This window comes from Cetorhinus maximus, chromosome 10 (genome assembly GCF_964194155.1).
Source record: "Cetorhinus maximus chromosome 10, sCetMax3.hap1.1, whole genome shotgun sequence".
NCBI classification, from domain to species: Eukaryota; Metazoa; Chordata; class Chondrichthyes; order Lamniformes; family Cetorhinidae; genus Cetorhinus; species Cetorhinus maximus.
In genome coordinates this window covers 131,397,774-131,417,227 of record NC_135888.1, presented here as the reverse complement: position 1 = coordinate 131,417,227, position 19,454 = coordinate 131,397,774, and the positions used below count along the sequence as shown (strand labels likewise).

At 48.1% G+C, this 19,454-nt stretch overlaps 1 protein-coding gene across 1 annotated transcript in view; it reads left to right on the top strand.

Moving 5' to 3' along the window:
* Positions 1 to 19,454, top strand: part of pdgfrb (platelet-derived growth factor receptor, beta polypeptide) — an 83,403-nt gene that overhangs the window by 51,079 nt on the left and 12,870 nt on the right. The window contains exons 12-16 of the mRNA XM_078551174.1: positions 117 to 249; positions 7,543 to 7,647; positions 13,586 to 13,696; positions 15,060 to 15,213; positions 18,873 to 19,039. Coding sequence (XP_078407300.1) covers positions 117 to 249; positions 7,543 to 7,647; positions 13,586 to 13,696; positions 15,060 to 15,213; positions 18,873 to 19,039 — 670 coding nt within the window. The remainder of the gene's footprint in view (positions 1 to 116; positions 250 to 7,542; positions 7,648 to 13,585; positions 13,697 to 15,059; positions 15,214 to 18,872; positions 19,040 to 19,454) is intronic.

Below are 19,454 nucleotides of genomic sequence, written 5' to 3'. Positions count from 1 at the left end.
TCAGCCATGCTGTAACTGAATGTTGGAGCAGGCTCGAGGGGCTGAGTGGCCTCTTCCTAGTCTTCATCGGTCTATTTTGCCCCTTTAACCACGGCATATTTGTCTGTTTTGTGCAGAAGCCTCGCTATGAAATCCGCTGGAAAGTCATCGAGTCCATCAGCTCGGATGGACACGAATACATTTACGTTGACCCAATGCAGCTTCCGTACGACTCGAGCTGGGAGTTCCCCAGGAACCAGCTATCTCTGGGTATGCAAACAATGTGATTCATCCAGAAAAGGAATTGTGATTTTCATTTATATAGCGCCTCAAAGGCAGTCAAATGTCCCATGGCGTAAGGAGCAAAATTGAACTTTGAGCATAGGTGTTGGGCAGGCTTGGTTTAAAGAGGAGTTTAAAGGAGGAAAGAGAGATGAAGAGGTGTTGACAGAGTGGATACAGAGAATCTTCCCTCTTGTGGCCATGAGCTTAACTAGGAGCCTTCAATATAAGATGGTCACCAAGAAATCCAGTGGTGAATCTAGGGAAATGGTGGCATAGTGGTAATGTCACTGGGCTAGAAATCCATGGTGGAATTTGAATTCAATTAATAAACAATCATAGTAATTCTGTCATTGAAAATGAGCCCCAGTAATGGTGACCACGAAACTACCATTGATTGACTAATGTCCCTTTAGGGAGGGGAATCTGCTGTCCTTGCCTAGTCTGTGACTCCAGACCCACAGTAATGTGGCTGATTCTTAACTGCCCTCTGAAATGGCCCCAGCAGACCTCTCAGTTGGAGCAGTTAGGGATGGGCAATAAATGCTGGTTTTGCCAGCAATGCCCACAGCCCATGGAAGATTTTTTTTTTTTAAAAGCAGAGGAACTCCGTTATCTAGAGTGTGATGGGAATGTGGAACCTGTTGCCACAGGGACTGGTTGAAGCAGATAGTTGTGGTTGTTGCATTTAAGGGGAAACAAGACAAACATGTGGGGGAGAAGGGAACAGATGGTTATGATGGTAGATTTAGATGAGAAAAGATGGGAGGGAGCTCAATTTTATGATTATGAGGGGCATGGACAGGGTGGATAGGGGGCAGTTGTTCCCCTTAGTTGAAGGGTCAGTCACGAGGGGACATAAGTTCAAGGTGAGGGGCAGGAGGTTTAGTGGGGATGTGAGGAAAAGCTTTTTTACCCAGAGGGTGGTGACGGTCTGGAATGCGCTGCCTGGGAGGGTGGTGGAGGTGGGTTGCCTCACATCCTTTTAAAAAGTGCCTGGATGAGCACTTGGCACATCGTAACATTCAAGGCTATGGGCCACGTGCTGGTAAATGGGATTAGGTAGGTAGGTCAGGTGTTTCTCACGTGTCGGCGCAGACTCGATGGGCCGAAGGGCCTTTTCTGCACTGTGTGATTCTGTGATTCTGTGAATTGGAGCATATGCACCAGCATGGACTGAATGTTGGGCCGAATGGCCTCTCAGAAGGAAACAACAATTCGGACCAGTATTTCTATTTCCCAGTTTTTACTGGGGTTTTTTTTGTCCTAGGCTGTTGTGTGCTGTATATTTATTTAGGTTTAGGGAGGGAATTCCAGAGCTTGGAAGCCCAGACTACTGATGGTGAGGCAGCCATTGGTGGAATGATTAAAATTAGCGAAAGCACAAGAGGCCAGAACTGGGGAAGCGCAGAGATCTCAGAGGGTTGTAGGGCTGGAAGAAGTTCGAGAGATCAGGAGGGGTGAGGGTGTGGAGGAATTTAAACTCCGGGGTGAGAATTTGGAATTGAGGATGCTGGATTACTGGGAAACAATGTAGGTCAATGAGCACTGTGGGTGGTACATGAATAGAATGTGGTGCAGATCAGGTTATGAATTTGGAAAAGCTAAAGTTTATGGGGGATGAAAATTGGAAGCTGGCTGGGACTGCATAGTTGAGGCTAGGAACAATAAAAACATGGATGAGAGTTTCAGTGCCAGTGGGCTGATGCAGGAGCAGAGACAGGCAACGCTGGGGAGGTAAAAGTAGGTGGTCTCTCTGATGAAGACAGTATGTGGGAGGGGGTCAGAGGGCAGTTCGGGGTTAAATAGAACTCTGAGGTTGCTTCAGGCTGAGACAGTGGCCAAGGAGGGGAATGGAGTTAATGGCTAAGGGGCAGAGTTTGTGGCAAAGTCCAAGATTAATGACGTCAGTCTTCGTAATATTCAACAGGAGGGAATTACAGCTCATTCAGGGAATGAATGTCAGACAAGCAGAATGACAATACAGATACAGTGGAGAGCTGGAGAGAGGTAGTGGTGTTGTGATAGAGCTACTAGGCCCCATCCATCTCTCTCTATCTTCCTTTCTCTGAAGTACAGAGCCACACTTGGGGTGATGGTAGATCAGATTGTGTGTTACACTGCCTCACCTTCCCTTCACGCAGCCTGCAAACATCCATGTCCAGATGTGCTCCCTGTTTGTGCAGCTACACCCAGATGTTGGTCGTTAGCTAGGCGGCTGCATCCAGATGTCACCCGTGCTGTGCCTGTCTGTCTGTCTGTCTGCCCTCACCCAGATGCGTCTGCGGCTCATGCGACTGCATCCAGATGTTCCCCGTGGTTTTGTCGCCATGTCCAGATGTTACTCTCTGGCGCGCTTAGCTGCATCCAGATTCGGTCTCTGCCTGTGCGGTTACATCCAGATTTGTGCAGCTGGATTCGGTTAGAAGAGAGTGACTTGCCTATATCGGCAGCCGCCACCCTTAAGGTGAATGTGGGACTTTAAGATGAACAGAACGTATGGGTGGAATTTAATGCCCCCCCACCCCCCGCCACCATGCCACCTCCCCAACCCCAGCAGTGAATTTGGAGGCAGAGGGGAAGGGGGTGGGGGGCACTTAATTGGGTGGGAGGGTGCAGGGGGCGGACCCTGCTGTCTTCCCGCCTCCGTTTGATGACGTCGGGGATGGACAGCCTTCCCATCTGGATACTCGTTTAGGCCCTTTAAGTGGGCAATTAATTCAGCCAGCAGGGGGCAGGGGGGAGTCACCACACACAAGCCCAAAAAGCAAACCCGTCAGGTTTGCTCGTGGGCTCCCAGGGGGGTTGAGAGTTACCCGGCGGCGGGTAGAGGAGGAGGTGCCCATCGTCCAAATGCACTCAGTGCCTGATTGAGGGAACCGATATTGGGAAAGTGGGGAGGGTGCGGTGGCCACAGAAAGTCACCCCCTGCCCCCACCCCATCCCACCCTCCAACCCCACAACCCCCACTTCCTGCCCTCACTCATCTTTGGCCTCAAGTCCTTCATCGATCCTGGGCCTCCTCTGGGTGCATTACCGCAATGGAGAACTGCCAAGCCAATGGTCAGCAGCTCTCAGGGGGGCAAGATTTGCACCCTAAAGGGTGCTTGATCCTGGCGAAGGGCTGACATTAGCCACTGAAGCGCCTGACAGGTGCTTAATCCAGCAGGCACTCCCCAACAGAGGTGATGCACGGCTCTCGCTGGCTCTCTAGCAGGCAGGCGAGACCCCTGACACCTCGATTAAATTCTGCCCTAGGCATTTAAATTAGACTACAGGAGGGGCTGAGTGGTGCAGAAGTCATGCTTCAGCTATACAAAACATTGGTTAGACCACACCTAGAGTACTGCAAGCACTTCTGGGCACCTCGGGAAGTAGATATTGGCCCTGGAGGATAAATTTACCAGAGTAATACTTGAACTCAAAGGGTTAAAGTACGAGGAGCGATTGCACAAACTAGGGTTGCATTCCCTGAAATTTAAAAGGTTGATGGTGATTTGACCAAAGTTTTCAAGACGTTAAGAGGAGCTGATAGGGTAGGTATAGAGAAACTATTTCCTCTGGTTGGGAAGTCTAGGACTGGGAAGTATAGTCTGCAGATTAGAACCAGACCTTTCTGGAGTGAAAATGGGGAACACTTCTTCACACAAAGGGGAATGGAAATTTGGAACTGCCTTCTGCAAATGGCAGTTGACATTGGGCTAATTGTTAATCTTACATCTGAGACGGATAGATTTTTGTTATCCACAAGTATTGAGGGATAAGGGGCATACGTGGAATCAGGCTATGGATTGGTCATGGTTTCATCGAATGTCGGAACAGGCTTGAGGGGTTGAATGGCCTCCTCCTGTTCTTAAGCTCTTTTGACCGAATTCTATCTGCAATTCCCTGTCCCAATTATCTCCTGACCTGACATTCCCTATCCTCACCTGAAGGTTGTACTTGGTCTTGATTCATCACGGGTAACAAGAGACCACCACTGGCGGTTAAGGAAAGGTTACTGCTCTTCAGATAGCATGGAAACATCTATTACCTGGACTACGTACAACAATTAAAGGGGATGAGTAAAGTTCCAACACTGAGGACAGACTAGTACTGGTTTTCATTTCCAGACGGAGGGAATTAAAAAGCAGAGAAGTTATGTTAAACTTGAAACAAACCTTAGCTTTTTTTATTCATTCCTGGGATGTGTGTTGTTGGCCAAGCCCATCCTTAATTGCCTTTGAGAAGGTGGTGGTGAGCCACCTGCTGCTGCAGCCCCATCTGGTATTATTCTGTAGCAGTTAGTTACAACTGAGTGGCTTGCTAGGCCAATTCAGAGGGCAGCTATGAGTCAGCCACATTGCTGTGGGTCTGGAGTCACATGTAGGCCAGACCAGGTAAGGTCAGTGGACTTCCTTCCCTAAAGGGGCATTAGTGAACCAGTTAGGTTTTTACAGCAATCAATCATAGCTTCATGGTCACCATTACTGAGATGAACTTTCAACTCAAGTTATATTAATTAATTGAATTTAAATCCCACCAGCCACTATGGTGGGTGGGCTTTGAACCCTTGTCCTCAGAGCATTAGCCTAGACCTCTAGGTTACTAGTCCAGTGGTACTACTGCTACGCCACTGTATCCTCAACAGTGCAATCACATTTGGAGTACTCTGTACACTCTGGTCACCATTTTATAAACAGGAAATAGAGGCGCAGGAGAAAATGCAAGAAAAAAAAGATTTGCTGCAAGGTTACACTGATCAGGAAAGGTTGAACAGGCTGGAGCTCTTCTCCTTAGAGAACAGAAGGCATGAACTGGTAGTCTTTAAAATTATGAAAGGATTTGAAAGTGTGAGTTTTTTAAAAATATTTTGCGGGGAATATTGTGTTATTCTGTAAAGAAGGTTAGGTGTCTGTTTTTTAGCTGGCTAGGCTATCCCCAATTGCCCTTGTTCAGAGGGCATTTAAGAATCAACCACATTGTTTTGGGTCTGAAGTCACATGTAGGCCAGACCACATAAGGACAGCAGATTTCCTTCAAGGTGGGTTGTTTTGACAATAGACATTAGTCTTTTAATTCCAGGTTTCTATTGGATTTAATTTCCACCACTTGCCATGGTGAGATTTGTACCCCAACCCCCATAGCATTATGCCTAGGTTTCTAGATTTCCAGCCCAGTGACTATACCACTACACCACTGCCTCCCCTGTGGGATTTGATTAAGCAGAGCAGGAATTTGATTGGAGTCAGGTTGTCTGAGGGTTTGGAAACGTGAAAAAGATGAGGTTTAAATTGAGGCATAAGTAAATAAATTATATCTAACATTTGCATTTTTTTAGATAAATTGAGAGGTTGTTTGAATTTCAAAGGGAAATCAGAGATAACAATGAAAATATTTGCATCTTGCAGGAGCTCCATAGGTAAATGGTATTGAGGATATGATATTTTTACTGACCCAAAAGCAAAGACAAGATAGAAACGTGAAAGATCTTATATTTGGAAGGATTTGAATTTCAAAGGGATGTGAGAACAATGGGACTGAGATGAAAGGGGAAAAGGTATATTAGAGATTCTGTGGATAGCTGGTTTCTAGCTTTTGAGCTGGAGAGCTGTTGAGCTGGAGATAGCTGGAGTTGTTTGAGCTGTTGAGAAGTCTTGGGTAGCAGCCAGCAGTTTTATTCTGAAGTGGATTCCATAGCAGAGTGGAAGAGGGTAAAGGTCATGTGGTACACCTTTATTGAGGCTACAGCAGTTTGTCTTTTGTAATATTACTGGATTTTTCATATTTAAACATCTATAAGGCAGTGTTGCCTGGAAGGTGTTTACTTGTGGTTTTGACCAAGTGCAGAGTTTATTGGGAAAATGTTTTGTAAGACTAACCTTAATTGTGTAACTGTAACCTTGTGTGCTTCAGTTTTGTTTCATTTCTTTTAATAAAACTTTTACTGTTAATTTTTTTAAAAACCAGAAGTGTTACTGGACCTCTTACTGCTGAGATCTTGTCCTCGTTATCAGAATAACAAAAGAAAGGTTGTGTCCCGTAAGTCAAGTTTCCCTCTGGGATTTGGTTTGCACGGCAATTAACACCGGCTGTGGTAATAACAATGGAGAAGATGAGGAAAGGGTTTTGTAGAGAAGATGTTTCCATATGTGAGGTAGGCCAAAATTACAGGCATAAGACAGTCACCAAGAAATCCAATAGGAATTCAGGAGAATCTTCTTTACTCAAGAGTGATGAGAATGTGGAATTTGCTACCACAAGGAGTACTAAAGGCAGATAGTGTAGGTGCACTGAAGGGAAAGCTAGATTAAGACGAGGGAGAAAGGAATAGGTGGATATTTTAATCAGGTGAGATGAAGTAGGGTGGGAGGAGCTTCATATGGAGCATAAATGAAAGCAAACTGGAAGTTCCGCTCCAAGCCACTCACCATCTTGACTTGGAAATATATCGCCTTTCCTTCACTGTCGTTGGGTCAAAATCCTGGGACTCCCTTCCGAGCAGCGCTGTGGGTGTATCTACACCACATGGACTGCAAAGATTCGAGAAGGCAGCTCACCACCACCTTTTCAAGGGCAGCTGGGGATGGGCCAGCGAATTCCACATCCCGTGAATGAATAAAAGAAAGACCAGTTGGGCTGAATGGCCTCTTTTTGTGCTGTAAATTCAATGTAATTCTTCCTCTTGTTACTGTGAAGTTTTCTGTGTTATGATCCGTAGGTGAGTAGATTGTATGGTTGATGCTGTTCCTGGTTCTAGGCAGCAGGAGGCACAATGCACCCTGGACCACCTTCTGTTTATCTCTGCTCTTCAGCAAATCTATGTACCACTGGGCCTCCATTTTACCGTGCCCACCTATAGCATGACCAAACTGTCCCATTCATCTATCAGCCCCATGCTCGCTGACCAACATCGGCTTCCAATATAGTAATATCTCAATTGTAAAATTCTCAACCTCGTGTTCAAATCCCTCCAGGCCTCCCCCCTCCCTATCTCTGCAATCTCTCCCCATCCTACAGCTCTTGAAGATCTCTGCGCTCCTACAATTCTGATCGCTTGAGCATCCCTGATTTTAATTTCTCCGCCATTGGTGGCCGTGTCTTCAGCTGCCTGGGACCCTAAGCTCTGGAATTCCCGCCCCCTCCTCCTCTCTCGAGTTTGGATACAGGGTAGCAGAGACTTGAATGAGCTGAAGTTTATGGGAAGTGGGAGGCCAGCCAGGAAAGCATTGGAATTATTGACTTGGGAGTTCAGATTGTGGGTTTTGGACAAGACTGACCCTTCCTCATTGTCTTTTGCAGGTCGCACACTGGGCTCTGGTGCCTTTGGCAGAGTGGTTGAAGCAATGGCCCATGGACTGAGTCACTCCAACTCCACCATGAAAGTTGCCGTGAAGATGTTGAAGAGTGAGTCCACACTGACCCACATGGGGAGGGGAGACTGATTGATGGGAAGCTCCAATCGGAAGGGGATTCTCATTTCCAATTTCCTACACCGTCAAGGGTCACTGTTTGTCTGGTATTGAGATGGATGTAGGCATTGCTGCTATGGTTGACAATTATTCCTATTCCTAGTTGTCCTGAGAAGGTAGTGCCTTGTTGAACCACTTGTAGTAGGTTTGATAGAAACTCATTGGCTTGCTAGGCCATTTCAGAGGGCAATTAAGAGTCAACCACTTTGCTGTGGATTTGAAGTCACATATGGGCCGGACTAGGTAAGGATGGCAGATTTCCTTCCCTCAAGGGAATGAGTGAACCAGATGGGTTTTTTTTAAACAATAAAAGACCAACAAGGCCAGATTTCTGATCAACGAGGTGCATCAAGGGTTATGGAGACAGGCAGGAAAGTGGAGTTAAGTCCACATCAGCCATGATTTGGCAGCATCGGCGGAGAAGAAATCAGTTAACGTTTCGAGCTTTCATGGCCCTTCGGCAGAACTGCAGCATAGTTTCAACAAGGGAGAAATATAAATTGGTTTAAGGTGGGTGGGGGGTGGGGGAAGAGACACATTGAGGGTGTGGTGTGAGCAGATAATCAAAAGATGTCACAGACAAAAGGGTCAAAGAGGTGTTGAAGGTGGTGGTCTTTGTCTGAGAAAAGTGCTAATTAAGAATGGGAAACAGGATATTCAAAGTACATCTCTAGTGGGGGTGGGGTGGAAAGACTAAAGGTTTTAGTTTTAGATTTAAAAATAATGGAAATAGGTGGGGAAAGAAGAATCTATATAAATTATTGAAAAAAAAAGCAGGTGGGGGGGGAAAAAAAACGGGGTGGGGATGGGGGGAGGGGGAGTTTAAGATCTAAAGTTGTTGAATTCAATATTCAGCCCAGAGGGCTGTAAAGTGCCTAGTCGGAAGATGAGGACTGCTGTTCCCGTCGCATTCTGAGATCCACACTCAGTGCCATGCGCCGCCATATGAACATACTCGACCTCTCCCTCCAGCAGCACCGCCGCACCCTTTTTCAAAGCTGCGCGTGCCCCCAGTTTCATTTTATTCTTCGCCTCATCCGTCGCCTCAACAAGAAACTTTTTCTCTTTCTCTCAAGTGCTAAGGAACGCAAGCTCCAACAACTCATCGACTCCAACACCCATCTGGGACCCTCCACCCCTGCTTGTCCCTCCGTCCCCACCCCATCTTCCAATCCCAGCCCCAGCCGCGTATTCACTATACCCCCTGACCTTCCCCTCTCCGATGCTGAACGTGCAGTGCTCAGCAAAGGACTTAGTTTCATACCCTTACGCCCTCATCTCAATGAATTTCGGGCTCGGCATGATGCTGAACTCTTCTTCCGCCGTCTTCGTCTCCGTGCTCACTTCTTTGGGCAGGAGTCCTCTCCCCGTTCAATGGATCCTTTTACCCACCTCCAATATTCTCCCTCCACTTGGACCCCTCCCTCTGGATTCTTACCTTCTCTTGATCTTTTCATTGAGAACTGTCGGCGTGACATTAGCCGTCCCAATTTCTCTGCTCCTCTCACCCATTCTAATCTGTCTCTCTCTGAACTCACTGCACTCCGTTCTCTCAGGTCCAACCCCAACATTGTCATCAAACCCGCTGACAAGGGTGGTACTGTTGTTGTCTGGCGCATTGACCTCTACCTCGCGGAGGCTGAGCGTCAACTCACAGACACTTCCTCCTACCTCTCCCTGGACCATGACCCCACCACAGAACATCAAGCCATTGTTTCCAGGACTGTCACTGACCTCATCTCCTCTGGAGATCTTCCTCCCACAGCTTCCAACTTGATAGTCGCCCAACCTCGGACGGCCCGCTTCTACCTCCTACCCAAAATCCACAAACAGAACTGTCCTGGCAGACGGATCGTGTCAGCCTGTTCCTGCCCCACGGAACTCATTTCTCGTTATCTTGACTCCCTTCTCTCTCCCCTTGTCCAGTCCCTTCCCACCTACATCCGTGATTCCTCTGACACCTTACGTCACATCAACAATTTCCAGTTCCCTGGCCCCAACCGCTTCCTCTTCACCATGGATGTCCAATCCCTCTACACCTCCATCCCCCACCAGGATGGTCTGAGGGCCCTTAGCTTCTTCCTTGAACAGAGGCCCCAACAATCCCCATCCACCACTACTCTCCTCCGTCTGGCTGAACTTGTTCTCACACTGAACAATTTCTCCTTTAACTCCTCTCACTTCCTCCAAATAAAAGGTGTGGCTATGGGTACCCACATGGGCCCCAGCTATGCCTGTCTCTTTATGGGGTATGTGGAACATTCCTTGTTCCAGTCCTACTCCAGCCCCCTCCCACAACTCTTTCTCCGGTACATCGATGATTACTTCGGTGCTGCTTCATGCTCTCGTCGGGACCTGGAAAAATTTATTAATTTTGCTTCCAATCTCCACCCCTCCATCATTTTCACATGGTCCATCTCTGACACTTCTCTTCCCTTCCTTGACCTCTCTGTCTCAATTTCTGATGATAGACTGTCCACCAATATCCATTACAAGCCTACCGACTCCCACAGCTACCTCGGCTACAGCTCCTCACACCCCGCTTCCTGTAAAGACTCCATCCCATTCTCTCAGTTCCTTCGCCTCCGTCGTATCTGTTCTGATGACGCTACCTTCAAAAACAGCTCCTCTGACATGTCCTCCTTCTTCCTTAACCGAGGTTTTCCATCCACGGTCGTTAACAGGGCCCTCAACCGTGTCCAGCCCATATCCCGCGCATCTTCCCTCACGCCTTCTCCTCCTTCCCAGAAACATGATAGGGTCCCCCTTGTCCTCACTTATCACCCCACCAGCCTCCGCATTCAAAGGATCATCCTCCGCCATTTCCGCCAACTCCAGCATGATGCCACCACCAAACACATCTTCCCTTCACCCCCCTTGACGGCATTCCGTAGGGATCGTTCCCTCCGGGACACCCTGGTCCACTCCTCCATCACCCCCTACTCCTCAACCCCCACTTATGGCACCTCCCCATGCCCACGCAGAAGATGCAACACCTGCCCCTTCACTTCCTCTCTCCTCACCGTCCAAGGGCCCAAACACTCCTTTCAAGTGAAGCAGCATTTCACTTGCATTTCCCCTAACTTAGTCTACTGCATTCGTTGCTCCCAATGCGGTCTCCTCTACATTGGAGAGACCAAACGCAAACTGGGCGACCGTTTTGCGGAACACCTGCGGTCTGTCCGCAAGAAAGACCCAAACCTCCCTGTCGTTTGCCATTTTAACACTCCACCCTGTTCTCTTGCCAACATGTCTGTCCTTGGCTTGCTGCATTGTTCCAGTGAAGCCCAACGCAAACTGGAGGAACAGCACCTCATCTTCCGACTAGGCACTTTACAGCCCTCTGGGCTGAATATTGAATTCAACAACTTTAGATCTTAAACTCCCCCTCCCCCCATCCCCACCCCGTTTTTTCCCCCCCCACCCGCTTTTTTTTTCAATAATTTATATAGATTCTTCTTTCCCCACCTATTTCCATTATTTTTAAATCTAAAACTAAAACCTTTAGTCTTTCCACCCCACCCCCACTAGAGATGTACTTTGAATATCCTGTTTCCCATTCTTAATTAGCACTTTTCTCAGACAAAGACCACCACCTTCAACACCTCTTTGACCCTTTTGTCTGTGACATCTTTTGATTATCTGCTCACACCACACCCTCAATGTGTCTCTTCCCCCCCCCCCCCCACCCACCTTAAACCAATTTATATTTCTCCCTTGTTGAAACTATGCTGCAGTTCTGCCGAAGGGCCATGAAGGCTCGAAACGTTAACTGATTTCTTCTCCGCCGATGCTGCCAGACTTGCTGAGTTTTTCCAGGTAATTCTGTTTTTGTTTTGGATTTCCAGCATCCGCAGTAGCTTTTAGCTTTTTGTTTTTATTAGCCATGATTTTATTGACTGGCGGAGCAGGCTTGAGGGGTCGAATGGCCTACTGCTGCTCTTATTTCTTATGTTAGTTATAATCCAACAGCTTCATGCCGACTTTTACTGACACCAGCATTTTCTTTCCCGATTTTTAAAGTTAGATTCGAATTCTCAAACTGCCCATTTGAGCTCAGATTCTCTGGATTATCTGTCCCTGTAGCATAAACCTGCAATACCCTTGAACCAATGTTTCATTCAGCCCATCAGACCTCTCATGGGCCATATACAGTTTATGTTGTCATAGTCGCTTAGCTTGAGAAAGCGAAACTGATTTCCCCTCTGATGTCGTGTCCTTTAACGCCTAATGAACTGTTCGGTCCTCTGTTCGTAGCGCTACCCGATTTTTAAAGTTAGATTCGAATTCTCAAACTGCCCATTTGAGCTCAGATTCTCTGGATTATCTGTCCCTGTAGCATAAACCTGCAATACCCTTGAACCAATGTTTCATTCAGCCCATCAGACCTCTCATGGGGCATATACAGTTTATGTTGTCAATTCCAGTTCTGCTGTTTGTAGCTACTTCCACCAGATCTGCTGTCATGGTTTTCCACAACTTACTGTGGGGCTTATAATGTGTGAGGTGCCAGGGTCTTCACAGGTGACCGGCCACTTGCCTTACAAAGCATCATGTCTGTGCCTGTGGGTGTGTCACACACCTTGCTGGTCTCCGCCTCTGAGCCATTGCCCTAGTAACTACGATATTCCACCTCATCTGCCGCTCCCAATCTTTATGCACTTACAAGGGGGCGTCATCTCCACACCGCACCAGCTGAAGCTGATGGGCCCCTCACTTAGTTTTGCACAACTGCCAAGTCAAGGTCCCTGGGTAAGGCCGCTGGCGTGCACGGCAGCTACTTGGGAGTCATAAGCGAGATTTGGAGAGTTGTGGGATGCGTGTTTCCCCTAACTGTGCCCCTTTTCACATGGACATGAGGCCTCCAATTCTAAGTCGTGAAGTATCCAGTATATTGTTTGCAAATAAGGGAGGTGGTGGTGTAGTGGTATTGTCACTGGGCTAGTAATCCAGAGACCCCGGGTAATACTCTGAGGACCTGGGTTCGAATCCCACCTTGGCAGATGGTGGAATTTGGATTTAATAAAAATCTGGAATTAAAAGTCTAATGATGACCATGAAACCATTGTCGATTGTTGTAAAAACCCATCTGGTTCACTAAGGGAAGGAAATCTGCTGTCCTTACCTGGTCTGGCCTACAAGTTGACTCTTAAATGCCCTCTGAAGAAGGGAAATTAGGGATGGGCCTCTCCAGTGATGCCCACATCCCATGAACGAATGAAAAAAAAAGTGCCCATCCAGCTATTCCTTCCATGGAAATACAGTCCCCCACTGCTGACTCTTGAATGATCCTGCGGGGACGGAGTGGGGAGGCAGGTACAGGAGAAGCCGGGGTCGTTCTCCTTCACGTAGAGAAGGTTCAGGCGAGATTTAGTAAAGGTGGTCAAAATCATGCTGGGTTTTCGATAGAGTAAATCAGGAGAAACCGTTTCCAACAGCAGGAGGGTCAGTAACCAGAGGACACAGAGCTAAGTTAATTGGCAGAAGAAACAGAGGGAAAATGAAGAGGAGGGTTCTTTTTTGCATGCAGCAAGTCATGGCGATCCAGAATCTCATGGAGTGGTTGAAACAAATAGTGTAGATGTATTTAAAGGGAAGGTAGATAAATTCATGAGGGAGAAAGGAATAGAAGGTGTGGCAGGGTGAGCTCAGAGCAGTGGGAGGAGGCCCATGTGGAGCATAAGCACGGCATGGACCAGTTGGACCGAATGGCCTGTTTCTGTTCTGCAATACATTGTAAAGGGGCAGTGGAAGCAAATTCAATAGTAACTTTCAGACACAAATTGGTTAAATACTTCGACATATTAATTTAATTACCCACAATGTCTCCCAGCGTTCAAATTCCTAATTCATTGCCTCTTTGTGATTTACAGCTACTGCAAGGACCAGTGAGAAACAGGCCCTCATGTCGGAGCTGAAAATAATGAGTCACCTCGGCCCTCATTTAAATATTGTGAATCTACTAGGAGCCTGTACCAAAGGAGGTAAAGATTGAGTTCATTCATGTATTATTCACGTCTCTGATCTCATTCGTAGGTAGTACCCCATATAGCAGGGGCAGTGGACAAGCCACCATCAAGGCCCACTGAAAGTGCAAGGCCAAAAGTAATGCTTATTAAGTATAGGTCAAGACCTGCACAGGGCCGGAACCCAAGGTAATGGCCCCAAGGCCTACCAGGGCCCTCCGGCCCTACCCTGGATCAGGACCCCTGGGCCTAGCCTGGATCAGGGCCCCTGGGCCCAGCCTGGATCAGGGCCCCTGGGCCCAGCCTGGATCAGGGCCCCTGGCTCAACCCTGGAACAGGACCCCGAGGCCTACCTTTATTCTGGGCCACCAGGCCTATCCTGGACCTTAGCCCCTTGCAGCCCTACCCCCAGGATCTGGGCCTCCTGTGGTCTTCCCCATGATCTGGGCCTCCTGCAGGCCTACCCCCAGGACATGGGGCGCCTTGCAGGCCTACCCAGGATCTGGGACTCCTCCAGGCCTACTCTGGATCTGAGGCCCCAGGCCCAGCAGGTGTTAAGGCCAAACTGAAGGCCTAAGGCTGCTAATGCAGGTTATCACTAAGCTTAAAAAGCAGCCACAGTTTATCGGAAAGCTGCCCCAGGAAACCTTTTTTGCAATTATGGAGACCAGAACTGTGCACGAGTGCACTCTTCAGTGTGGTTAATTCATGTTTCACTATCATGAATCTATTGCTGATGTCCGACCCGATATTATAGTTGTAATATTAAAATTTGAGTCAGAGTTTTAGAGTTGGAAGCAATCAGGGCTGGGGAGACCTGGGCCAGAATTTAACGTCCCGCAGGCAGGCATGTGCCTGACCCGTCCGGCCACAAAATAGCACGAGATGATGTCGGGCGAGTGTCTTTCAGATGCTTGATTGTGCTGCATGGACATATTTTGCAGCATTGTTGTTGCTTTGTTTATTCTGTGGGGGGGGTCTGCAGCTCCCCCCGGGGCAGCCATCTGCCTTCAGGGAGCTCACTGGAAGCGCTCACCAGCACCCGCAGTGACGTCAGTGCCCACCCTCTTCCTGCCCCCACAGGCAGTGCTGAGCCTCTCTCAGTGCACGTTTCACCCTGGGTGGTCGTTAATTGGCCGTGAAATCACGGTCGAGGGGCCCATTTCCCATCCGCTCCCAGGCCTGCCGACCACACCCGCTCGCTCGTTCAAAGAGCAAAAAATTCAAGCCCTGGAGAATTTCCTTGAATCTGTTCACAGCCTGAGGATTATAGATTAGGTGATGGAGGCCGTGTGATAGACACTGACCTCTCGGAGGGTGACGGGGATGGGCTGATGCAGACTGGATGCTCGGTGAGAGACTGTGACTTTGTTTTGGACAGGTCCGATCTACATCATCACAGAATACTGTCGCCATGGCGATCTAGTGGATTACCTGTACAGGAACAAGCACACCTTCCTCCAGCATTACGCTGACAAAGGGCAGCAAGAGTCAAATACCATCATCACCAACTCCTACAATGAGAGGATGAAGAGGTAAATGTTCGTGACATCTTTACCATTACAACAACAACTACATAGCAGCTGTAACAGGGTAAAACATCCCAAGGTGTTTTACAGGGGAGTTGTGGAACAATTTTCTCTCACTCTTTCATGGGATGCAGGCGTCAATGGCAAAGCCAGCATTTGGTTCCCATCTCTAATAGCCCTTGAAAGTGATGGTGAGCTGCCTTTATGGGTTGCAGTGGTTCAAGAAGGTGACTCGCCACATTCCTTTCGAGGGCAGCAAGGGACGGGCAACAAATGCTGGCCTTGCCAGAGATGCCCACCTCCTAGGAATGAATAAAGCAAACGGTCTAAGAGGCAAGTTCTAAAGAACATCTTAAAGGAGAAAGAGGTAGTTAGGGAGAGAATTCCAGAACTTAGGGCCCAGGCAGCTGAAGGCACAGCCACCAGTGATCGAACGATTCAAGTCAAGGATGCACAAGAGGCCAGAACTAGAGGAGCGCAGGGGTGTTGGAGGGCTGCAGGGCTGGAGAGGATTACAGAGGGCAAGGCCATGGAGGGACTTGAAAACAAGGATGAGACTTTTAAAATGGTGGAGCCGGCTGATGAGATGGGCCGGAGAGTGATTGTGGCAGTGCTGTCCTGTCGGGTGCCAGTTTCTGCTCCCCCGCTACCCCGGGAGTATGGTATTGGCAAAGTGACCTGCCATCGGGCTGTGTCATAAGGAGGATAAGAGTGGCGACATTCACAGACAGCTGGGAGGGTCCCGGGTGGCAATGGCCCTGATTATTCTTATGGACCCCTGAGTATGTCTCCAGAACCAGAGACAAAAACAAACCCAAACTCTGTGAGGTTGAACCTCTCCCTCCTCCATCGCTCAGGGTGCAGGCTCCCATCGTAACATGATAACTGGGGTTCTACGATCCTGATTTGAATATTGAAAAGGGGTCATTAATGTCCTGTTAACACCAAGCAACATAAATAATCAACACCCACGAGTTCAAATCTCACCAATTGTGAGGTAGAATTTAATAGATCTGGTCATTTATGGCCTGGCATCAGGCTTAACCCACCCACCACATCATTAAAAAACCTAACTGGTTCACTAATGTCTTTTAGGAAAGGAAATCTGCCATCCTTACCCAGTCTGTGCCTATATGTGACTCCAGTCCCAAATCAACCTGGTTGACTCTTGACTGCCCTATGAAATGGTCTAATGGCCCCTCAAGCTATAAGAACAATCTCTTCCTTTAAAAAAATACGATTGCACCGATCGGCTACCAAAGGTTCAACAATTCCCAGCAGCATCCCCCCCTCAGCATCTAGAGGTGGACAATAAATTCCAAGCGATGCCCACATCCTAAGAATAAATTAAGAGATATCAGCCTGGCATCCATAGTGCCTCTCCCAGAGAGGTACCATTGACTCCACAAGAAGGGAAGGAACAAAGTTACTTTCACTCCTTTCCTTCTCTCTCCTTCTCTTTATCTTTCTCCCTTTCTCTCTTTTCCACTCTCCCTTTCTCTCTCTCTCCTGCTTCACTTTCTCTCTCTCTCCCTTCTCTCTCTCTCTCCCTTGCTCTCATGATCTCTCTCCCTTTCTCTCTTTTTCTCTACCCCATCCCTCTCTCTTGCTCCCCCCCTTCTCTCACTCTCCCCCCCTTCTCTCACTCTCCCTTTCCCTCTCTTAGCCTCTCTCTCCCCACCCCTTTCTCTCTCCCCCTTTATCATCTTCTCTCTCACTCTCTCTTCCCCCCATCTCTGCAGAAGTTTGAACGAGGAGGCGGAGTGAGCCGAATTGTCATATCTCTTTCAGAGGGCCAGAACAGTCTTAATGGGCTGAGTGGCCTCCTCCTGTGCTATATGACTTTGATTAACACTGTATAGCCTGTACAGTCGAATCCCATCCCCGGTGTTATACGTCCAATGATGAGAGTTCCCTCCCTCGACCCTCTCGGTTGCTTCCCACAGTTTCATAGTCCCATCCTTTGAGGGAATTGAACAAAAGGAAGGAATCAGAAAATAATTGAAATTTAAACTGAGATTTTCCCCAGTCTTCAGCAGTTTTGTTCCAGGCAGAGCTTGAGGGTCAAACTGAAGGGATTAATAACCGAGCAGGCTTCAGTGTAACAATGAAGGGTGTTTAAATTCCTAACACACTGTCAGCAAATGGCCAGTTATTTCTATCCTGTGTGTAATTGTGGAAATAGTTTCCGATTCTTGGTTTTTATTTTCTTGATGTTTGTTTTGGCTCTGGTCCAGATGTAGCCAGAACCGTGTCAAACTCCACAGGTCAAAGGGACCAACCCATCCTCCTGGCTTCCTGCACTTGGAGCCAGACAGCATTCTTTGCTGTTTGTGGGCTGCAGCATGTTGTGCCTGTGTCTCTGTGTGCCTGTATTTCTCTGTGCATACATGCCGACGTGCGTCTGTACGCCTGTGTGTGCATCTCTGTGTGTGCATGCCTGTACACGCATCTCTGTGCGTGTGCATCTCTCTCTGCATGCATGTCTGTGTGTCTGTATGTCTCTGTGCGTGCATCTCTGCACGCGCATGTCTGTGCATGCGTCTCTCTGTGCATGCATGTGTGTCCGTGTGCCCCTGTGCATGTATCTCCGTGCATGCATGTCTATGCGCACCCGCTTAACCTATTTATAGCCCCTCGCAGACTCTTTGTATCCTCCTCCCAACTTGTTTTCCTACTTATTTTTGTATTCACCAGCAAATTTGGCTACAATGCACTTGGTCCCTTCATGAATATGGATTTGTAAATCTGCCTGTCAGTGTCTGGATGTGTCCACTGAGGGTTGAGAAAGTCCGAGGGATTTCGTGGCTCCTCTCCTGAAGTTGCCAGTTCCACACACTGCCCACCCCTCTTCAGGTCCTTGTCGCCTGTGAGGTCCAGCCAATGATTATTGGCAAGCTGTTTGATCATACGGTGCGTTGTAGATGGGCCTCATGCTGACCCTCGTTCCCGTGTCCCCATGCAGGCAATGTTTACTGTATGCAGTACAGTAAAGGCTCAGGGTTAATGATAGTTGCAGAACCCCAACATGAAAATGCACCAAACCTGGCCTTGGACAACATGGTTGCCATAAATTTCCAGCTGCTCCATTAAGGCTTCACTGGCACCTTCTCCGAGCAATTGGTGTTGCTGAATTCTGGAACAATTCTCAGCCAGGGCTCACTGGATGAAGGGCAGGGGAAACGTTTCTGATTTTTAATTCCCCCCCGCCAATCATTCATCCCTAGGGAACTGGGGTCGATTTACGCACCTGCCAACCAAGCCAGGGTTGGATGTGGCTCTCAATGTCACCCTCAAACCAGTCTGTAAAAGAACCAGAGAGGGAAAGGTGAGAATTTCTTTTTATGCAGCAGGTTGTAGTGATCTGGAATGCTCTGCCTGAAAGGGCGGTGGAAGCAGATTCGGTAGTAACTTTCAAAAGGGAGTTAGATAAATACTGGAAAAGAATAGCATTTACAGCACTCTGGAGGGAGAGGAAGGGGAATGGACCTGATCGGATTGCTCTTACAAAGACTGATGGATTGAATGGCCTCTTTCTGTGCTGCACCATTCTGTGTCTAGTGTTTCACCACATGGGCAGCAAGGCCTCAGGCTGTATTCCTGATGAGCTCCTCTCTTTCTCTCTGTCTCTCTCACTCACCCGTCCCTCTCGCTCTCGCCCACAGTTACGTGGCCCTGTCCTTTGAGAATGATGGAGGGTACATGGACATGACCAAAGACGAGCAGCTCGAGTACATGCCAATGCTGGAGGCTAAACGTGAACCAAACTACGCCGATATCGAGCATCCTGATTACAACAGGCCATACTCTCAGGAGAACAGCTCTTCTACTGGTAACACCCTCACTGTCTCCGCCTCATTCCAACCCCCAACATTCCTCATAAGTTTTCTTTCTCTTTCCTTCTTTTCTCTTTTTGTCTTTCTCCCCCTTTTCTCTCTCTCTCTTTCTCTCTCTCTAAACCCCTCTCTCTCTCTCTCTCATCCCCCTTGTCAATGACTTATTAATTACATTGTTACGGTTTAATGGCAATTATTCCCTATAAACGGGGATAGCTGGGACACTGGAGGGGTTGGAGTAGTGTTGACTGTGGACTAAGTCAATAAACGCCCTCCAGCAAAGAAAGCAGCCGGGTCTTAATCTTAATTTCACCCACTGGCATGGATCCATTTAACACCTCTCTCTTTCACACCCCTCCCTCCATCTCTCTCTTCCCCCTCTCTATCTCTTTCCCTCACTTTCACACACCC